At 34.2% G+C, this 19,314-nt stretch overlaps 2 protein-coding genes across 2 annotated transcripts; one reads left to right on the forward strand and one right to left on the reverse strand.

Annotated features, from left to right (window-relative positions):
* The first annotated feature begins 3,168 nt into the window (after positions 1-3,168).
* LOC124926739 (prolyl endopeptidase-like) lies at positions 3,169-8,138 on the forward strand. The gene is given in 13 exon segments (XM_047467025.1): positions 3,169-3,383; positions 3,458-3,677; positions 3,760-3,960; positions 4,058-4,128; positions 4,670-4,832; positions 5,161-5,757; positions 6,402-6,782; positions 6,854-6,865; positions 6,867-6,930; positions 7,008-7,071; positions 7,178-7,310; positions 7,668-7,781; positions 7,876-8,138. Coding segments are annotated over 13 exon segments (2,199 nt in total). The 5' UTR covers positions 3,169-3,273; the 3' UTR covers positions 7,945-8,138.
* Positions 8,139-8,895: 757 nt separating this feature from the next.
* Positions 8,896-19,283, reverse strand: LOC124926007 (ubiquitin-like domain-containing protein CIP73). Its single transcript, XM_047466162.1, has 19 exons — positions 19,038-19,283; positions 18,566-18,718; positions 18,385-18,502; positions 17,628-17,726; positions 17,282-17,400; positions 17,112-17,183; positions 16,726-16,902; positions 16,585-16,654; positions 16,316-16,464; positions 14,476-14,640; positions 14,327-14,398; positions 13,060-13,183; positions 12,591-12,670; positions 12,436-12,511; positions 11,907-11,962; positions 11,696-11,830; positions 10,908-11,522; positions 9,776-9,925; positions 8,896-9,275 (listed from the first exon to the last, which is right to left on the reverse strand). The coding sequence occupies exons 2-19, from the start codon at positions 18,695-18,697 to the stop codon at positions 9,210-9,212; spliced, it is 2,475 nt and encodes an 824-aa protein (XP_047322118.1). The 5' UTR covers positions 18,698-18,718; positions 19,038-19,283; the 3' UTR covers positions 8,896-9,209.
* Between the last annotated feature and the right edge of the window lie 31 nt (positions 19,284-19,314).

The following is a 19,314-nucleotide window of genomic DNA, read 5'->3' on the forward strand; positions in this document are numbered from 1 at the left end:
CAGCGACTGGGAGCGCGATGCCTACGTGTGTGCTACGTGGGTTTGACAGGTAGAATATTCTCTTTTTATTAATTATTTTATCTCTCTTCTTATTAATTAATTTCTCTCTCTTCTTGTTAAATAATTTTTCTCTCTATCTCTACAAATTAATTTATCTCATTTATCCATATTCTCACGATTATTATTTTACTCATTTATTTGATAATTATTATCTCTAACGGTTAAAATAAATCAATAATTTATAACAAATTCTCACATTAAATATTTTAATAATATGTTTAAATAAATTCTAAACCCTAAACCTTAAACCCTAAACTCTAAATCCTAAACTCTAAAACCTAAATACTAAACCCTAAACCCTAATTAATATAAATGATTAGTTGAATTATGAATTTATCTCTTTTATTTTTATTTTATTTTATGATTTTTCAATTCATTTATTTATCAAATTTTATGGCCTCTTTTTTCTTTTTTTTATTATTTTTTTATATTGACTTATTAATATTTTTTTAGTTTTATTACTTATAAATAAATGTTTATCTAATATTTCTATTTTCACGATTAATTATTTTCTCTCCAGTAACTAATTATTAATAATAGGAGAGAGAAAATAATTAATAAAAAGAGAGAGAATATTCTACCTGTCAACCCACGTATGCACACCACGTAGGCATCGCGCTCTCAATCGCTGTCTCAAGTCGCGCTCTCTATCATTTTTCATATATATATATATATAATATTTATTTATTTACATTTCTTACTTTTTTATTTTTTTTTTTTTTTTTTTTTTTTAAATTTTATATTCAATTTTTTTTTTTTTAAATTAGCATTAAGATGTATCAAATTTTCTTTAAAATATGAAGGGTCTGATTTTTTTTATAATTTATTTAATAATAAGTTATAATTGTTAAATATAAAAATAAAATAAAAAATGAATTTGAATAATAAATAATTATGTTGGTTTGGAAAATGAAATCATAAACAAAGATATTGACTATTACCTTCCCTAATTAAACTAAACTAAACTAATTGTTGAAGAAACGATCATGCATTATCTCTTTGAGAAAAACAATGTAAAAAGAAACAAATAAACATAAAAATTAAAGAGAGAGACAAATGCCACCAATTGTCACTTTTCAATGTTACATAAAGAGAACATAAGACCAACTTTAATATAAATAAAGTGCAATTCCAAACCGAGTGGTTCTGGCTTCGATCTCCTACGGGGCAACGAATGACAACTATATAAATATATGTATTTAACAATTTAACATCACCGGAGAGAAGTAAGGATGAAGGTATATATGTGAATATATAGTGATATCTTGGCTCATAATTGAAAATTCTCACAAATTGCTACAATGGACAATGACTCGATCGTCTCTGGATTTCCTTTGAAGTTGACAAGTCTTGACCCGGCCGGTTGAAATCATACTTATGTTAACCAACTCATTTAGGCATCCCTCAGCAACCTCTTCACGGGTATTATATCCTTTTGGTTTGTCTTCCGACCGACGACGAATCCTAATTCAGACACCCATAAGCGAATGAGCCTCGATCGTTCTGTTGATCTCCAGAAACATGCTAATTGTGTACGTACAAGATGCAGCATTTGAGATTATTTGACAAGTCATTGTAACTTAGTAATAATATACTCTCTAGTTTCTCAAGTCCCGAGATGATTACTGAAGAGGAGGCAAGGCTTTATTCTACACTCTCGATCGGCACGGCACTCCTCGATGATCCCATTCTCGCCGATATATCGACGTGGATATACACTAATCAATTTGGAGCTCGATCGGCAGCGCCATGCATGCGCATATCTGTCCTTAAAATGGACAACACCTCCTTCGGTAACCTTCGATTGAAACTTCATCTGCTGCAGTCTTTTCCTAATTGTCTTCTAAATTAGATTTTTATTTTCTGATTTGCAGTTAATAATTCGGCCAATGTCAAGGATCTCGGGACTTGAGAGTCTAGGGAGGATATGTTTACTGAGTTATAATGACTTACAAATCATCTCAAATGTTGCATCTTCTACACAAGCATGTTTCGAGAGGATTATGTCATCCAGAGATCGAGGCTCATTCGCTTATGGGTGTCTGAAGGGTTCGCGGTAGACAAACCAAAAGGATATACTCGTGAAGATATTACTGAGGGCTACCTAAATGAATTGTTTAACAAAAGTATGATTCAAATAACGATTTCAACCGGGTCAAGACTTGTCAACTTTACGATGTTTTGCGAGATGTTCTTCAAAGGAAATCCAGAGACGAGACATTTTCCATTGTGTTGAAAGATGAAGAATTATTACAATCAAGTGAGAAGATTAACCGTGTAGCAATTTGTGAGAATTTCCAAGAAGCCAAGAATGCCTTTGATCCTTACTTCTCTTTCCTATAAATTATTCAAATACTTGTTCAATTTCTGTTAGTGGTAAAATGTTAAAGACATATTTATATGGTTGTTCGATATCTTTGAGGGTGCTTTGTCTCCTAGATGTCTATATAATCTGTAAGGGGTGTTAATGATTTATGCATGTTTTCTATGTTAGATTTTGGTTTTTATCTTTCTATATGGCCTTGTTCTTTTTGGATTTTTTAAAAAACCCATTCAAAATCAGTTTTCCAATTAATCACTTCTCAACAATTATATCACTCATTTCATTAACCAAAATACTAAAATACCCTCTATTTTAAATTATTATTTTTTATTTTATTCATATATATCAATACCTTTTAAGTCTTTTTACCAAAAATAATCATCACCTTCTCAAAATCATCAACAATTATTACTTTTTTCCCTCTTTAGGTTTTTTCAAAAACCCCAATCCGAACAAAGCCTATATATAAAACTAGCCATTTGTAATATTACTATCACACTAACTTCTAAAATAAAATAATGATTGAATTAGATAATAAAAAAAAATTAAGTAAAAATGTATGAAGAAAATTGTTTTTAAATAATCTTTTAATTTAAGTTAAAAAAATGGTTTTAATTTTTGACAAAATGTAATAAAAAAATAATATTTGAATGGAGAAGTTAATAGTTTGGTGGATAAATTGAACATCATACATAACTTGAAGGGAGTTATCAATATTTGAATTCTCTATAACGGCAGTCCGACACCGGCCAATGTCGTGTCTTATGATCTTATCTACACGCGCCACCGTCTCGCAAATTCCGTTCAAAGTCTCGTTTTGATTCAATCTCATCTTCCCATTTATAAGCAAATCAAACCGCGATTGATTGCGTTCCATTTCCAATCGTAAAATGAGCTCTTTATCTGCCCTAAACCACTCACTTCAGTATCCGGCCGTCCGTAGAGACGATTCTGTCGTCGATGACTATCATGGAGTCCTCGTTTCCGATCCTTACAGATGGTATCAATGTACCTTATTGATTAATCTCCGTCCAATTCACACGAACTAAATTGGGTTTTGGATTTCGTTTTCAGGCTCGAAGATCCTGATTCCGAGGAGACAAAGGATTTTGTGCAGAAGCAGGTGGAATTGACGGATTCGGTTCTTGAGAAATGTGATACGAGGGAGAAGTTACGTGAGAAGGTTACGAAGCTATTCGACCATCCTCGTTATCATGCGCCATCACGAAAAGGGGACAAGTACTTCTACTACCATAATACCGGTCTTCAAGCTCAAGACGTCCTCTTTGTGCAGGTTGGTTTCATGGAAGTTTGATAAGATAAATAAACTCATTTTCATCATTAATTAAATAAACCCTATTCTTTTCTCTTTTCAGGACAGTTTGGATGGTGAAGCAAAGGTATTACTTGACCCGAATCAGCTCAGTGAGGATGGAACCGTGGCGTTAAGCACTTTGAGTGTGAGCGAAGATGCCAAGTACCTGGCATATGGACTTAGTTCGAGTGGCAGTGATTGGGTAACCATTAAGGTCATGAGGATTGAGGACAGAAGGGTTGAACCAGACACTCTGGTGTGGGTAAGTCTCGATTCGACTGAATAAGGCAGTGATCAAAAAGTTTATGATTTCATCATTGCAAAATTAATCACCTTGTTTGTCATTGATTCTTTTGCAGGTCAAATTTTCAGGCATTAGTTGGACCCATGACGCAAAAGGTTTCTTTTACAGTCGATACCCAGCTCCCAAGTAAGTCGAACAGAATAAAAATATGAATCTGAATGTTGCCTCATTGCTTTGTTTTGCTTCACTAGCATCCTTGGAGTTGGAGATAGTCTTGAGTAGAGAGTATTGGCCTTACTTTAAGTTTGAGTAGGTGTTAATAATTTGTTGAGCCTATTTGGAAACTGATATTTTGTCACAATCTCATTGAAAAATCTCCACTGAAAGTGATTTATTTTATTTTTTCTTGGATCGATTAGAGGTGTAGTTTTTGGTATACTTATTATTTTATTGATTATGAATAGTGTAATTTTTTTTGCAACATTTGGTATAGAGATTTTTATTCTCAATGATGATCAGATTATATTTTGCACCATGATTCAGCTAATGTTTTATATTACATTATTGTAATTTTTTGCAAATATAATACATAGATTTTTCAAATATCAACATGAAAAAATTTGGTAACAAAACACCCAATTTATTAGAACACATTCATTAGCTAGTTTGATGAAAACAAATCATCTTGTCTTCAATGATCCTGGAACAATCATCAACTGTTGTACAGAGAGGGAGAGGAATTGGATGCTGGCACAGAGACAAACTCAAACTTAAATCAAAAGGTTTATTATCATTTTCTTGGAACCAAACAATCTGAAGACATCTTGTGCTGGAAAGATCCAGAGAACCCGAAATACTCATTTGCAGCAGATATAACAGATGATGGAAAGGTTCAATCTCTCCACCTTTCTAGCTAGTCTTTTGGGAAGATGAGTTAGGCCTTGATTGGTGTGTGGGTTATTTGAGATTAATTTCAAATACTTATCAATCACATCAATTAAATCATCAACCAAAATACCCTTAGATTTATATATAAAAAAATATATTAATTTTTCATTATATATTTATGTCCCTAATCTGATTTTCAATAACCTTACATCAAACTAGGTTATCTGGAAACAACCACTTGTTTTCTGTGAATCTTAGGCTTGTTGCATTAGAAGTCTATCGGGTTTGGAGGTTTATTCACAGTTTCTTAACCTTTTTCTTTTTCTGCAGTATGCTCTTTTGTATACTTCTGAAAGTTGTGATCCAGTCAACAAAATCTTTTACTGTGACTTGACTGCAATCCCTGATGGCCTTGAAGGTCAAAGGAAGGGATCAAAGGACTTGCTTCCCTTTGTTAAGCTTGTTGACAACTTTGAAGCGGAATATACAGCTATTGCTAATGATGATACCCTATTTACGTTTCGTACAAATAAAGATGCTCCAAAATATAAGTTAGTCCGAGTAGATCTGAAGGAACCAAATGTCTGGGTTGATGTAGTTCCTGAATCTGACAAGGATGTACTAGAGTTGGCCGTTGCTGTCAACAAGAATCAAATTCTTGTTAACTACTTGAGTGATGTTAAGAATATAGTACAGTTAAGGGATTTGGAAACTGGGTCGTTCTTGCACCAGTTGCCTATTGATATTGGCACAGCTTCTGAAATCTCTTGCAGACGTGAAGATAGCACTGCTTTTATCGGGTTCACTAGTTTCCTTTCTCCAGGGATTATATATCAGTGTAACTTGGAAACTGGGGTTCCAGAGATGAAGATATTTAGAGAAATCGTTGTCCCTGGATTTGATCGCACATCATTCAATGTTGATCAGGTAAATATATCGAGTTTCATGTGGCATCTTTTGTCAAATTTCTTATCGGGATGTTTGTCTAGATGAGATCACATTCGAAAAATGAATTAAGTTTGACAAGTATAGAAATCTATTGCGGTTTCCTATTTTGATCTGAAAATGGATCTACATACATAAGCAAAAGTGTTTCGAAATAGTCCCCAATGCACTAACAGGAAAATAATATTACAATTGATGGAGTTTAATGTAAAACATGTAGGTCACTTTTCAAGACTTAGGTTTTGGTATAGCTTAACAAAGCTGTAACATTTCAAATGAAAGAAATATGCATTTAATGGGAATCTTCCGTCTTGTTGTCTCTTGCCAACCCAATTATCATCTTGAGAAACTAGTATCTTTTCACAATCTATGTCACAATAATGATCTCGTTGATAAATCGCCAAAGTTAATATTTAAAGAGATATATATATTTTTTTCTTTTGGTATCTCCTGGATCAGGATTTAATTATATTTTAGATCCTTATCCTGATTATAGTGTATTTTTTTTTTGTTTGTTTCAGTTGGTATACAAATTATTTCCTTACATCATTTGTGATTTTGGACAAACATGACAAATGTAGAATTTTGAGATGGTAACAAAACAGCTAAATATTATCTTTTGCCAGGTATTTGTGCCTAGTAAGGATGGGACACAGATACCAATGTTTATTGTGTCCAAGAAAGGGATTGTTTTGGATGGATCAAATCCGTGTCTTTTGTATGGATATGGAGGATTCAATATTAGTATCACACCATCTTTCAGTATCAGTCGCGGTGTTCTTGTGAAACACATGGGAGCTGTATACTGCATAGCAAACATCCGTGGAGGTGGAGAGTATGGTGAAGAGTGGCACAAAGCTGGTTCCTTGGAAAAGAAACAGAATTGTTTCGACGATTTCATCTCTGCAGCCGAATATCTTGTGTCGTCTGGTTATACCCAACCTAGAAAGTTGTGTATTGAAGGAGGAAGCAATGGTGGGCTTCTTGTTGGAGCTTGTATTAACCAGGTTTATTTTATTGTTTACTATTTCTGTTAGTTTTCTGCAATGGAAGATTGAAAATATATATTTTTTCTCAGAGACCTGACCTTTTTTGGATGTGCGCTTGCCCATGTTGGTGTGATGGATATGCTTAGATTCCACAAGTTCACTATAGGTTTGATTCTGGATTAATTTTAATTGGTATGAAAGAATGATTTTAGTTTTGTTGACATTTTAGAGATCTGACTTCAGGTCATGCATGGACGTCTGACTATGGATGTTCGGAAAAAGAGGAAGAGTTCAAGTGGCTAATAAAGTATGTAAGGTTTCGTTTGTTTTGCGAAATCCAGAAGACAATATCCTTTTAGTTCAAGTAGCATAGTGATCTATCTGGTGTGACTTGACTTATATTATCCTTTTAGGTACTCTCCACTTCATAATGTAAAGAGGCCATGGGAACATGATGAAAAGAAATCACAGTATCCTTCCACCATGTTATTGACAGCTGATCACGACGATCGTGTTGTGCCTCTGCACTCCTTGAAGTTGTTGGCAGTAAGTCTTTCATCTTTTTTTCTTTTGAATTGAGTAATAAACTTTGATTAGCATGCATACAAGAAATGAAAACATGCCAAAATATGGACTATGATAAGAACCCTAAATCTGGTTGTACCTTTCTGAAAAAAAGGATAAAACGCATTTCATAATGGTTAAAACTCTTCAAATAAACTGTTTAGTTCAAGTTATGACATGAATTGTCATAAATTATCGAGAATCTACTCCAATATAAAGATCACAAACATAAATTAAACACCTCAACCACATAAATCATCTTTAGCCCACGAGCTTGGAATATCACGCTTTGGCCACTATTACCTCAACCACATAAATTAAGGCTTTGCTTATTTGCAGACGATGCAATATGTTCTTTGCACAAGCTTGGAGGAGAGCCCGCAGACAAATCCAATAATTGGACGCATTGAATGCAAAGCTGGCCATGGAGCAGGGCGCCCAACACAGAAAATGGTAAAAAAAATATACAAAACTGATTGATTTCTGAACATATAAATATTTATGATTCTTACCCTTTCTTTATCGGATTGATGGATGGACGGGGCAGATTGATGAAGCTGCAGATCGATATAGCTTTATGGCCAAGATGGTTGGCGCTACTTGGACAGACGAGTAACTTATTATTATGAGTAACTTAGTCTGTAACTTATTATGAGTAACTTATTATTATGAAATCATGTCATTTTTATCATGAAAGTAAGAGCGGAATATTCACCCATGTCACTAGATAAAATTTTGTTGGTTCATTTCATTAGTATATCGAAATATTCACTTATATTACTCATTAAAGAAAGTCATAATCGTTGTTAACTTCTTGTTTCTTTTTTCTAAGTGATCGTATAAATAATTTTTGTATATATTTATTTTCTTCAAAATGTCTCCCTAAACATTTCCATCTTATTTTGCTCCACACTAAAAAAGATATCACCCACACCCCAAAGAAGAACACAAGGCCATTTCCTACAAGGATGTTTGAATTGGTTCACCATTTTTGCGGTTTAGGCTGTTCTCACGTTAGTTACTTCATTTTTACATTTTCTTTCTACATGCTCTTTAGCCAATGGTTGAATATTAGTTTAATCCATATTAATGACATGGAAGCAACATCATTGACATGCCACACTTGTTCAATTGTTGTGGTTACCGATTTCAATGATCAAATAAGCTATTGATTCAATTCTAAGCGAAATTCCGATAAAAATGTGTAGGAATTGTGGCTGTTAGGAATCTTTCATGTCAGTTTCAAGTATTAACCAGTTCCATTAAAGATTTCACTAGAGAGCTTGTTCTCACAAATATGGTGGTCAACTTTTGATGAAAACAGGGATATAGATATGTAGAAAACATGACTGAAAATGGTGGGTGGAGCATCAAAAGATATTACAAGTTAGGTTTAATGGTAGTTAAAGACAAAAATCTTAGATAGGAGATCAAATGTTTCCAACTAATTTAGGTAAAACCTATATGATCTAATATAAAAGAAAAAAACACATTTAAATTACATTGTGATGATTTCTATGTGGTCTCAACAGATTCTGACAAAATAACAATTTTAAAATAGGGTCCATGAAATAATTATTATCTCATCAAAATTAAATAATGAAAAAAACTGCCATTGTGCATTTCTATCTGACCAAAAACACCAGATTGTAGTCTGAATCAAAACTTAGCCGCAGCTCTTGAATCCAAAAGGATACTTCAGATGCTTGTTGTCCTTTAATAAACCAAGGATGTTTCTATATGAACAATCATGATACAATTCACATAAAATAGGAATGGAAACATCAGAAATGGTGCCTAAGCATATAGATAATCCAAGGATAACAAAAAAAATCAAACTCCGAGAAAAAAAAACCAACTCCATCGAAAGAATGAAATATGCTAACTATTCTTATTTGGACCCTCCAAACGGCGAGATATGTCTTGGCGTAGCAATTCCATAAATTCCTGAAAATATTCAAAAGCAATGGGAAATCATAAAGTATGGGACAAATATAACTTAATTGTTTACTTCAATCACTTAATTGTTTGGATTCAGTGAACTGATTTAAAGAATTTTAGAAAGCTACATGACCCCATAGCTATGAATCATGACCCCCCATCAACTTAGATCGATTTTAGTAGAAATCGAACATGAGAACTTTGATCTCTTAGGCAACACTTTTTCCACTCGAGCTATCCTAGTGGATTCTTTGTAATATAATAAGTGTTTACAAAATACTCTTTTAACCTTTGAAAATGAATCAAATTGCATCACTACAAGTCTTTTTAAATACTTCTCTACATTAGTTCCACACTTTATCAAATATATATAAAGTACCTAAAATTCAAATAATTTCATTTAGTTGATTTTCAGACACTTGACTAATTCAATTTTATCAAAAACACAAAAGAGGGAGAATTCAACAAATTGCAGAAGACAAGATGAGGATAATGTTTTCTTTTACCTTTGCAAGGCCTTCATCATCACAGAGCTCTTCTATGAGTTGATCACTGCAAGTATCGTCCAATTGAGCAGCCGCTTCAACCATCGAACAGAAGATTTCTCTAGGTGCATCTTGGTTTACTATCCTCTCCACCACATCCTGGAGATCAACCTGCAATTGAACCACACCACCAATATAACTGTCAACCTTTTATTGAACCTTTAACTTGGTTTCGATTCAAAATGAACATCAAGTGTGCAAATTCCCAAAATTAATCTTTTATTAACATTTAGAATGAACCAACCAAAGACTAATATATATTATAAAAATAAATCTCGAATAGAACTTCATACCTTAAGAAAGTGAAAGAGGTTGTAACCCAATGGAAAAGGGATTCATTAAAGAAGGAACATAATTAACTAGAATCAAATTGGAAAGGAAAATGTGGAAACTCGAGAATAAGATCAATTATGATAAGAAGAACAATATATTGATCACTGGTGAGGAGGTTGCAAAAAAAAGAAAAGAAATCAATTTGACGGTGAATCTGAATGACTACAAGAACCTTGATTTAAACCGTTAGTTGATGATGATAATTCTCAAGGAAGTAAGAATCAAATTTGATACATAACAGTCCTCTTATCACTTGAACTATCCATAGTGGATTATATTGATTTGTTATATGAGCTCATGATAATATCATATGCATGGCTAAGAGGACTGATACAAGGGAAATGGTCAGGTGTCCTTATATTTATACTATTCTATTACTAACTGCCCTCTTCATAACCATCTTTTGCTTGTAACTGCTAGGTATCCCAAACTGCAACACTTCAACCTTAGGGTCATTAGCCCTAACCCTTTCCCTCGTATCAAAGACATCTTAAACTTGATTTTGTGTAATTTTTTGGAGTGAGGGATTTTATTTAATTCTTTTGTTTGGTTTTCTGGAACATTATTGTACTTGTTAACGAGGAGTCATGACCTTTTTTTCTCTTAAAACCATGGTTTATCAGCACAATCCCCACTTTAATCACGAAGCTTTTGGGAATCGAACTTGAGACATTCGGTCTCTTAGGCAAACTCTTTCAACTTAGAGTTACCTGATGGGTTACGAAGATTTATGACATTGTTTAATATTTTTAAAAAATACCTGAATGTTATGGAAAAGTACATCATCTCCACCGAGCCTTCTCTGAGCTTCGTAAGAAGGCATACCAGGAACAGTGGACCCGCCTCCGAGCATTTGCGAAACCAAAGGCATCATCTGTTGAAACATACTTGATAAATCCATACCTCCACCTCCGGCTCCTCCAGGTCCAGCTCTTCCAAAACTACCAAACATGTTTCCAAGATCTTGTCCTTCAAACTGTTGTGCCATTTGAGTGATGGTATTCCTCATTCCAGGATTCTGTGTAATTTGCATCATCATGTCCCTCAACATCTCAGGAGATCCAACCCCTGCTTGTTCAGAAACGCCTGCAAGTAGACCACTAAAAGCGGGATTATTGAGAACCTGTGACATTGCACTTGCAATGTCAAACTGGGCATTTGAGCTTTGTCCTCCTCCTACTCCTCCCCTTTCTGTCCTTTGCATCGACATTTGTCTAGCAGATGGAGTTTCTGGACTTCTATCTGTAAATGATTTAAGTGTTTCAAGGACCTGATGAGCATGTACCCTCATTTGTTCTTCCACATTCGAATCATCAGAACCGCCACTCTCGCTGCTGCTCCTCCTATCTTGAGACCTTTCCGGCTTAACCCGCCTCTGACCATTGATGAAAAACAATTTTTAGTACAAAAGGAAAGCCTAAAACTGTAACAAATAGTCAGAAAGGAAAGAAGCGTGATATTGAGGATAATGATTTTAAGTGATCTTGGGACATCATAACAGCATTTTTACAGTCTCAAAAATCCATCAGGAATTCAAACTAAACATACCTTAGGCTTCAAACCACCCATCCCTAGACCAAGAGGAACAGACATAGTATTTTCTGAGCTACCAGAAGGTATATCTTTTGTATTTGAAGAGCCTCCTCCGTCCTGCATACTGAGCTGTTCAAACTTGGAATCTGCCTGGTAGTTACGACTAAGAAAAGACTCCAGTTTCATGCACATAATTGACAGGAGAACAGTTATTCAAATTATATACCTTCCCCTTGGGAAAACCACCTGCAGCACTCTGGGCAGTGATATTCGCTGATTGACCTATGGTGGAGCAACAACCAAATTTTCTTTATTCATTGTCCAATGATAAGTACCAGCTTTAAAATATAATTAATTCCTCCATCAGCCTCACATAAATTTCTATTCCACTCTAAAGGAAAAGATTTCGATAAAATAACAGCTCCCTCTTTTAGTTCGAGATATTTACTTGCAATGATGCTGAAAAACTCCTTAGGCCTTGTTTGATCTTGGGTTATTTGAATAACAATCTTGTTTGATTTAGGTTATTTAAAACCAATTATTTGGGTAAAAAGACATTAGGGGTATAAATATATAATGAAAAAACAACTTTTTATTTAAAAAAATAGATGTGCACTGGATGATAATTTGAATGATGTGATTGATGAGTAGTTGTTGATTGGATAGTGGGCTATTTGAAATTAATCTTAAATAATCACATCAAACAGGCCTTGATAAAATTGCAACATGGCAGTGAGTATTTTATGAATATCTACCTGATAGAACTGGGTTCCCATTTTGCCCATTATCATAGTTTCTAGGCCGTGGATTCATTCCAGCCAGAACAGATTCCTGTAAAAAAAACAAGAAATTAGCCTGAGAATACATGGAAACCATAACAGAAGATCTTGAGGACTAAAGGAGCCATTACCTGTGTTTGACCAGAGTCAGCAGGGCCACTATTCCCATCTCCCTGTGAGCCTTCCATAACAGCTGCCCCAGGAGCGACAGCTGAAACAAGTCAAAAACAGGATCCAAAATTAAAATGTAATTCTCAGGCAATAAAAGGCCATAAACATATTTTTTTAATTAAGGAGAACTAGCATGACACCTCATAGCAATGAACCCCCTTCAACTCAAAGGGCTTTCAGATGGAATCGAACCGTGGCAATAAAACCCATAAGTAACATGGTACACTTTTTTTTTTTATCAAAGTGACAAAAATCAAAACACATGACATTTGGCAAATTTTTCATTCAGCACAATCAACTATTTTTACAACTATTTTACACTAAAAAAGTTCAATTACACTTTTAATACTAAATGCAAACAAAATCACTTTTTACTTTGTCAATTTTCAAAGGTGATTATGACTGTGATCGTGACCAGATAACACATACCAGTATGTATGTGAATGTTGACGTTTCTGGGAACGGTACCAATGCCAACTGAGCCAAAGCTACCTTGATTTGATGGGTTGGGAGGAGAAGCTCCAAACATTGTGGTGGCTTGAAGTGGAAAAGGCTGCAAGCAGCTTTAAACATTAATATTTTTTAATGCAATAATATAGCAAAGCAACAAAAAGTGACCTTACACAGTAAATAAAACACTCATTAACAATGTCATGTGGAAAATTGATTTCAGAAGACAATCTACATATTAACTGGTAACAGAATAGGCAACTTAAATCAGAGATGCTTCTCAAGCACATCACACTCTTGAATACACATGCATTATTGTATCTTACAAATCATGGTCCAGTTTTAATAAACTCACTATGCAAGAAACATAATTTAGGCACAAAAGGAAACATCCCTCCTCCCTGAAAAGAAAAGTTAAACAGGACAGCATAAATATTTGTCACCCTGTAAAACAAAAACTGTACTTGATATCTTCAACCATTTCCCCATTCCCTTTTTGCTTCTCTAGATGATGTGGGTCAAGTAACCAATAGAAAGGCAATTCCTTATTATTATCAGTATTAGTTAATTGTTAAATACGATTATTTGTCATATTAAAACTTAATTAAATCAAGGGATGTGATGTTTGAACACTTCTTGCATTCCTTTTTGTTCTAATGCAAAAAGTTGACCTCTTTCAAAAAACAAATCAAGGGATAAATGTTCATTTAGTATCCCTAAAAATCCTCTTTCTAGGTATTAATTTTAGGGATTTGATTTCTCCCTACAAGAGATGTAATTTGTATTTATACCAACCTTAGTGGGGAATAATATACAACACATTTTATCTTCAATCTTTGCTTTCCGCAGAAACATTACATGATTAGTGTGGAAACAACTGGATAGTTTGAATAAAATATTAGCTAGCTGGAACTTAGTTGGCAAATATGTTAATCATTTCAGGATTTGAGTGAATTCCTAATCTTAAGGGAATTGATGATTATCTTTTAATTCCTGTTTTTAGGAAGTAAAGGATATATGGTGCACTGGTATGTGAGCCACCATACTATAAGTATCTCAGTTCCTTATAGTTTACAATAAACGAGACTAAGTTTCACCATCTCTTTCTCCAAATTCTGCAATTAGAAAGCCTTGCTTTCTACACTTGTATTTGAAAATACAGCATTTCAAGGATCCAAGCATTAAACAATAAAAAAGACAAAAAAAAAGAAAGAATATGATCTGTAGACTATTATTATTAGCATACTTGAACCATGATTGGGTTTGGCCCAAATGATGATATATACACCGCATGCCCAGAGCTGACAAATGATTCAGCCTGCAACATAACCATAAAAGTTGTGTTAAGCAATCTCAAACAAAACAGTTGCAGCATGAAGACATCCCGGAGCTTACAGGAGTCTGCCCCATTCGCAATGACAAAATTGTCCTTCCTAACTCTAGCAAGAGAGAACCTAAATGTTGCATTGCCATCCCCACTTGTATCGATTCAGTCTGAATTTGACCCCTAATTGTAGGATCCATAGAACTCCCCTCTCTTTCTAAACGCCCTGCAATATGCTACAGAAATTGTAGCAATTCGACAAACAAAAGACCGTCAGAAATACAAATTCAATGGAGAGTATCTTCTCCAATGTAATGTCCTAAAGGACTGAAATCCATGCCCGGATAACAACATCAGCCTCACACTTATTATACATGAAAGCTATTAAGAATAACTATTTAGAGACAAGATGCAGGTGAGAAAAATCAGCATTCCCAAGAATACACTTATTGTTTCTGATTCTGTATCTGGATATTTTTCCAAATACAAAAACATTTGGAAACTAATTGCCAACTTATCTAATAACAAATAAGTTAAAATCATCAAATTCCATGCATGCTATCAACTTATGAAACATGTGATAATATTTACGTGCAATTATGTCAACAATAATGAAACGTGTTTACGTGTAATTATGTCAACACTTATAAAACGTGTGATAATGTTTACGTGTAATTCAACAATTATCATTCGTGTGGTAATGTGTAATTATGTCAACAATTATCATTCGTGTGGTAATGTGTAATTATGTCAACAATTATCAAAGGTGTGATAATGTTTACGTGTAATTATGTCAACAATTATCATTTGTGTGGTAATGTGTACGTGTAATTGTGTCAACACTTGTCAAAGGTGTGATAATGTTTATGTGTGATTATGTCAACAATTATGAACCGTGTGATAATGTGTCTTAATAGCCTTCACACCTTTTTTTTGGGAGAAAAGCCTTCACACTTTGTACATGAAAGCTATTAAGACTAACTGTAGAGACAACCTTATCAAATGTGTCTTAACAACTTTCACAGTAATACATGAAAGCTATTAAGAATAACTATTTAGTGACAACCTTATTAAAGAGAAAAAAACAAACAAAGCTGGTCTTAATGCATGACATTTATTAAGAATAACTATTTAGAGACAACCTTATTAAAGAGTAAAAACTAAACAAAGTTGATCTCATGAAAAATTTCAAAGCCCAAAATATATATGCAGAATGTTTCCTCCCACAAATTGCCTTCTGACCAATTTGTCTATTTAAAACTAAGTTGGTTTATGGTCCTTTTATCTACTGATTTAGCAAGAGATTCAATGCAACAACCATCAAGAGAGAAGCAGGTGAGGAAATATCAGCATTCTCAGGAAACCACCTAACCCCATTTGAAAACACTTATTGTTTCTGATTCTGTATCTGGATACGTTTCCAAATACAAAAACATTTGGAACCTAGTTGTCAACTTATTCAATATCAAATAAGTTAAAATTATGAATGCCATGAATGTTATCAAATTATGAAACGTCTGCTAATGTTTACGTGTAATTATGTCAACAATTATGAAACGCGTGATAATGATTATGTGTAATTATGTCAAAAATTATGAAACGTGTAATAATGTCAACTTAATTAATATCATATTTTCTTCAACACAAATGCCACGTGGACTGCAGATCAGAAAAATATTTTCTAAGCCTTCCATGGGATGGAAAGCTCCCACTAATATGGAGATAACGATCAACTACAAACTCAACCGCCATGTTTTTATCCAGAGAATTTTTTTAAAACAGTATATTATTTTTCTCTCATCAATTATTAGATGATATGGTGAAAAATAAAAATGATAAGGCACAAGCTGAAACAAGAAGTATTGAAAATATAGATACATGTCATAACAATCTGCAATCTATGTTACATACAGAGAGTGCGGCTGTTGCATGATTACTAAGGAGCCTTTCTGCTTGTCGCATGACAATGCTGAGTGATTCATGTGTAGACAATCCATGTGCAATAGAAGGCAGTTCAACGGTTGATGAATCTCCAGATGAGGGTTGATTTGACCCATAACCTGCAAATAACAATTCTCTGCTAACGAAGATAGTAGGAAAATATTAAAATAATATATATATATATATATATATATATATATATATATATATATATATATATATATATTCAAGAATATCACCATTCTGTGATAATACATGCTCCATTCTGCTAATGAAGTCGGAGAGTGTGCGCAGAGAGTCAGGAATAGGCTGAAAGGAGTAGAATGTACTTTGTTATTGATGACCAGAAGCAAACATAAAACTGTAAATACTTTGTATACCGTATGAAGAGTAGGAACAGGTATAGCTGCCCCAATAGGTATTCGCAAAACATGGGGTAAGGATTGATCAGACAATCCTTGTCCTTGTTGTGTCTGACCTGATGCTTGGCTGTGAACACCACTGCCATTCTGACTTCTTTCTGTAGCATTTGGATGGCTCTGGCCAGGTGCATTAGCCTATCAGGGAGAAGAGAAGAACCATTTAAGGAGAAGAAGAAACCCTTGGAAGGACATAACATATGGCCACATGGCATACTGGATTATGAAAGGACAGAATAATAAAAAAATATTAAAAGACCCCAAAATAACCGGTAATACACTCTAATACCATATCAATATCAAATAATCCAGATGTAGTAAAGAATTAAAGGAGGTAAAATACAAACCTGGACAGTAGGCACCCCACCAGGCATAGCCTGCGCCCCAATACCAATAGAATTTAAAACAGCTCCAAGAACCTGAAAACCAAGTGAAACCATTTTGAGAAACCACACATCATAGCCAATGCAGACTAATAAATTAGCAGAAAAATAAGTAATGTAATGGAAAAACTTACTCTACTTAAATCTGGCACTACACCCTCGACTTGATCACCAAGATTTAGTGTCCCAAGTACCACACTATGTGATATATGCCCAACACGACCACGAGAGCCAGTAACACCTGCATCTTGTCCTAAAGGAATACATCAAGATCACCCACTAGCAAGTTAAATACCAAAACCCTTTTATTTTAGTAAACCTTTTAACTAACGAAAAGAGTGCTGTGGTCATTCATTCAAAATAATCAATTTCTTCACCAAACAAGATATTTGGTTAAATCGGATTTATTCTCAAATAATAATAAAAAATCCCAAACCAAACAAGCTCTAAATGAAACATGTATCCTTACAAAATGTATACCTCCATTGTTTGTACTTGTTTCACCAGTGCTTGAACCAGAACTTTGAGAATCAGAAGGCTGTCTTTCAACTAGATGTAATGTGTGCCCATTGTCCACGTCTACGCCAGTTAAGGATTTTTGCGGAAAAAAATAGGAAAAGCACACTTGGAGGATGAACCTCCACATCGATCAGAATCAAAGAAAGAAATAAAGGCTTTTTTGTTCCACGAATTTGCATTGATCAGAAAAGAGTGACCTGCACGGGATGGGAATTCTTTTATCTTATTGGTATCTAACTGTTTTCTGCTCTTGCTTTCCCCATCCCCTTTTTAGTAAAAATTTGAACGCTACTTGCGTTCTTTCTTTGTTTTAATGAAAAGTTGACTTTCTTAAAAAAAAAAGATGAACTCCACATGGCCATCACAACTCATGGAGAAAGGATCCAGTAAGAATTGGTAAATAGTCATCCTGGAAACCAGTATAACCCAAAGATGATAATACTATGTTTTTGTTATACCGAAATGTCATTTTCAAATGAATTTATATCTTCCAATTCAAAGATGTTTGTTCTTATAGATATGACCTCCTATAAATCATGACAGGCATAATCTAGAGAAAAAAAATCCTAATACAATGCAGAAGAACGAAAATTGGGGTAAGAACCTTCTCATTCAGAACATATATAGATATGCAGAAGATCATACAACCCATATCAATCATTCTCATGATTTGTCTCGAGAAAATAATCACATAATCAAATGGTTATCAAAAGGATACGATACTCCGAAAGGAGCTGATCATCCTTCAGCACTTTCCCCCTGAAAATCAGTCGTTGCTGAACAATTGGAAGACCCGTTTCATTGGCTATCTTCTCCTTGAAGACTGAAACAGGCATCTGAAAAAAAACATTTCACATTTCAATAGCAATCTTGTGAAAAGAAGTGTTGAAAGATCTTACATTTTTATCTACATTAAATTTGTAGATTCGTGAATCTAGAGTCTTCACATTGAGCTCCACAACCAATTCTGAACTTTCACTGCCACCATCACTTACACTAGAACTTTCAGCTGAAGGCTGCTTTTCCTCCATAAGATTTGAACTGAGAACTGCCTTTGAAGGAACAATAATCGCAACTTAGATCAACCACATGACAGTATAAACACATCAAATACCAAAATCAGTGCTAATAATTTACAGTTCATACAAAATTTCAATGACCCTCAAACTAACTCATATAAAGAAGAGAATTCATTCCAGCTGTGATCAAAAAAATATGCTAATGAGTTAGAACAACAATGAAATCATTACAATACACATCCATATATTGTTCTTGATTAAAGCAATCAAGTGATGAAAAATTACAAACTGAATTTTCATAAAATCTACGTCCTTTATTGATGGATATGTCTGAATAAAGATGAATGCATACCTCAATGAGGCTTGTCCGATCGAGATGATTCAGAAGTTTGAAACCTAAATTCGATTTGGTTTGATTTACCGCCACCGATGATCCGAGTGAAATATTCTGGTTTGTGAGCGATCACCGCCTCTCTCCGATGAGAGGTTGATACAGCTGTATAATACGATTCCAGAAGAATCTAGATGTTTACGTTCGGTTTCGTACTAGGTAAAATTGAATACCTTGATGGTGTCTGATCTCGATACAACCATCCTCAACATCTTAACAGCATTTTGCCATTATTAAA

This window comes from Impatiens glandulifera, chromosome 2 (genome assembly GCF_907164915.1).
Source record: "Impatiens glandulifera chromosome 2, dImpGla2.1, whole genome shotgun sequence".
NCBI lineage: Eukaryota > Viridiplantae > Streptophyta > Magnoliopsida > Ericales > Balsaminaceae > Impatiens > Impatiens glandulifera.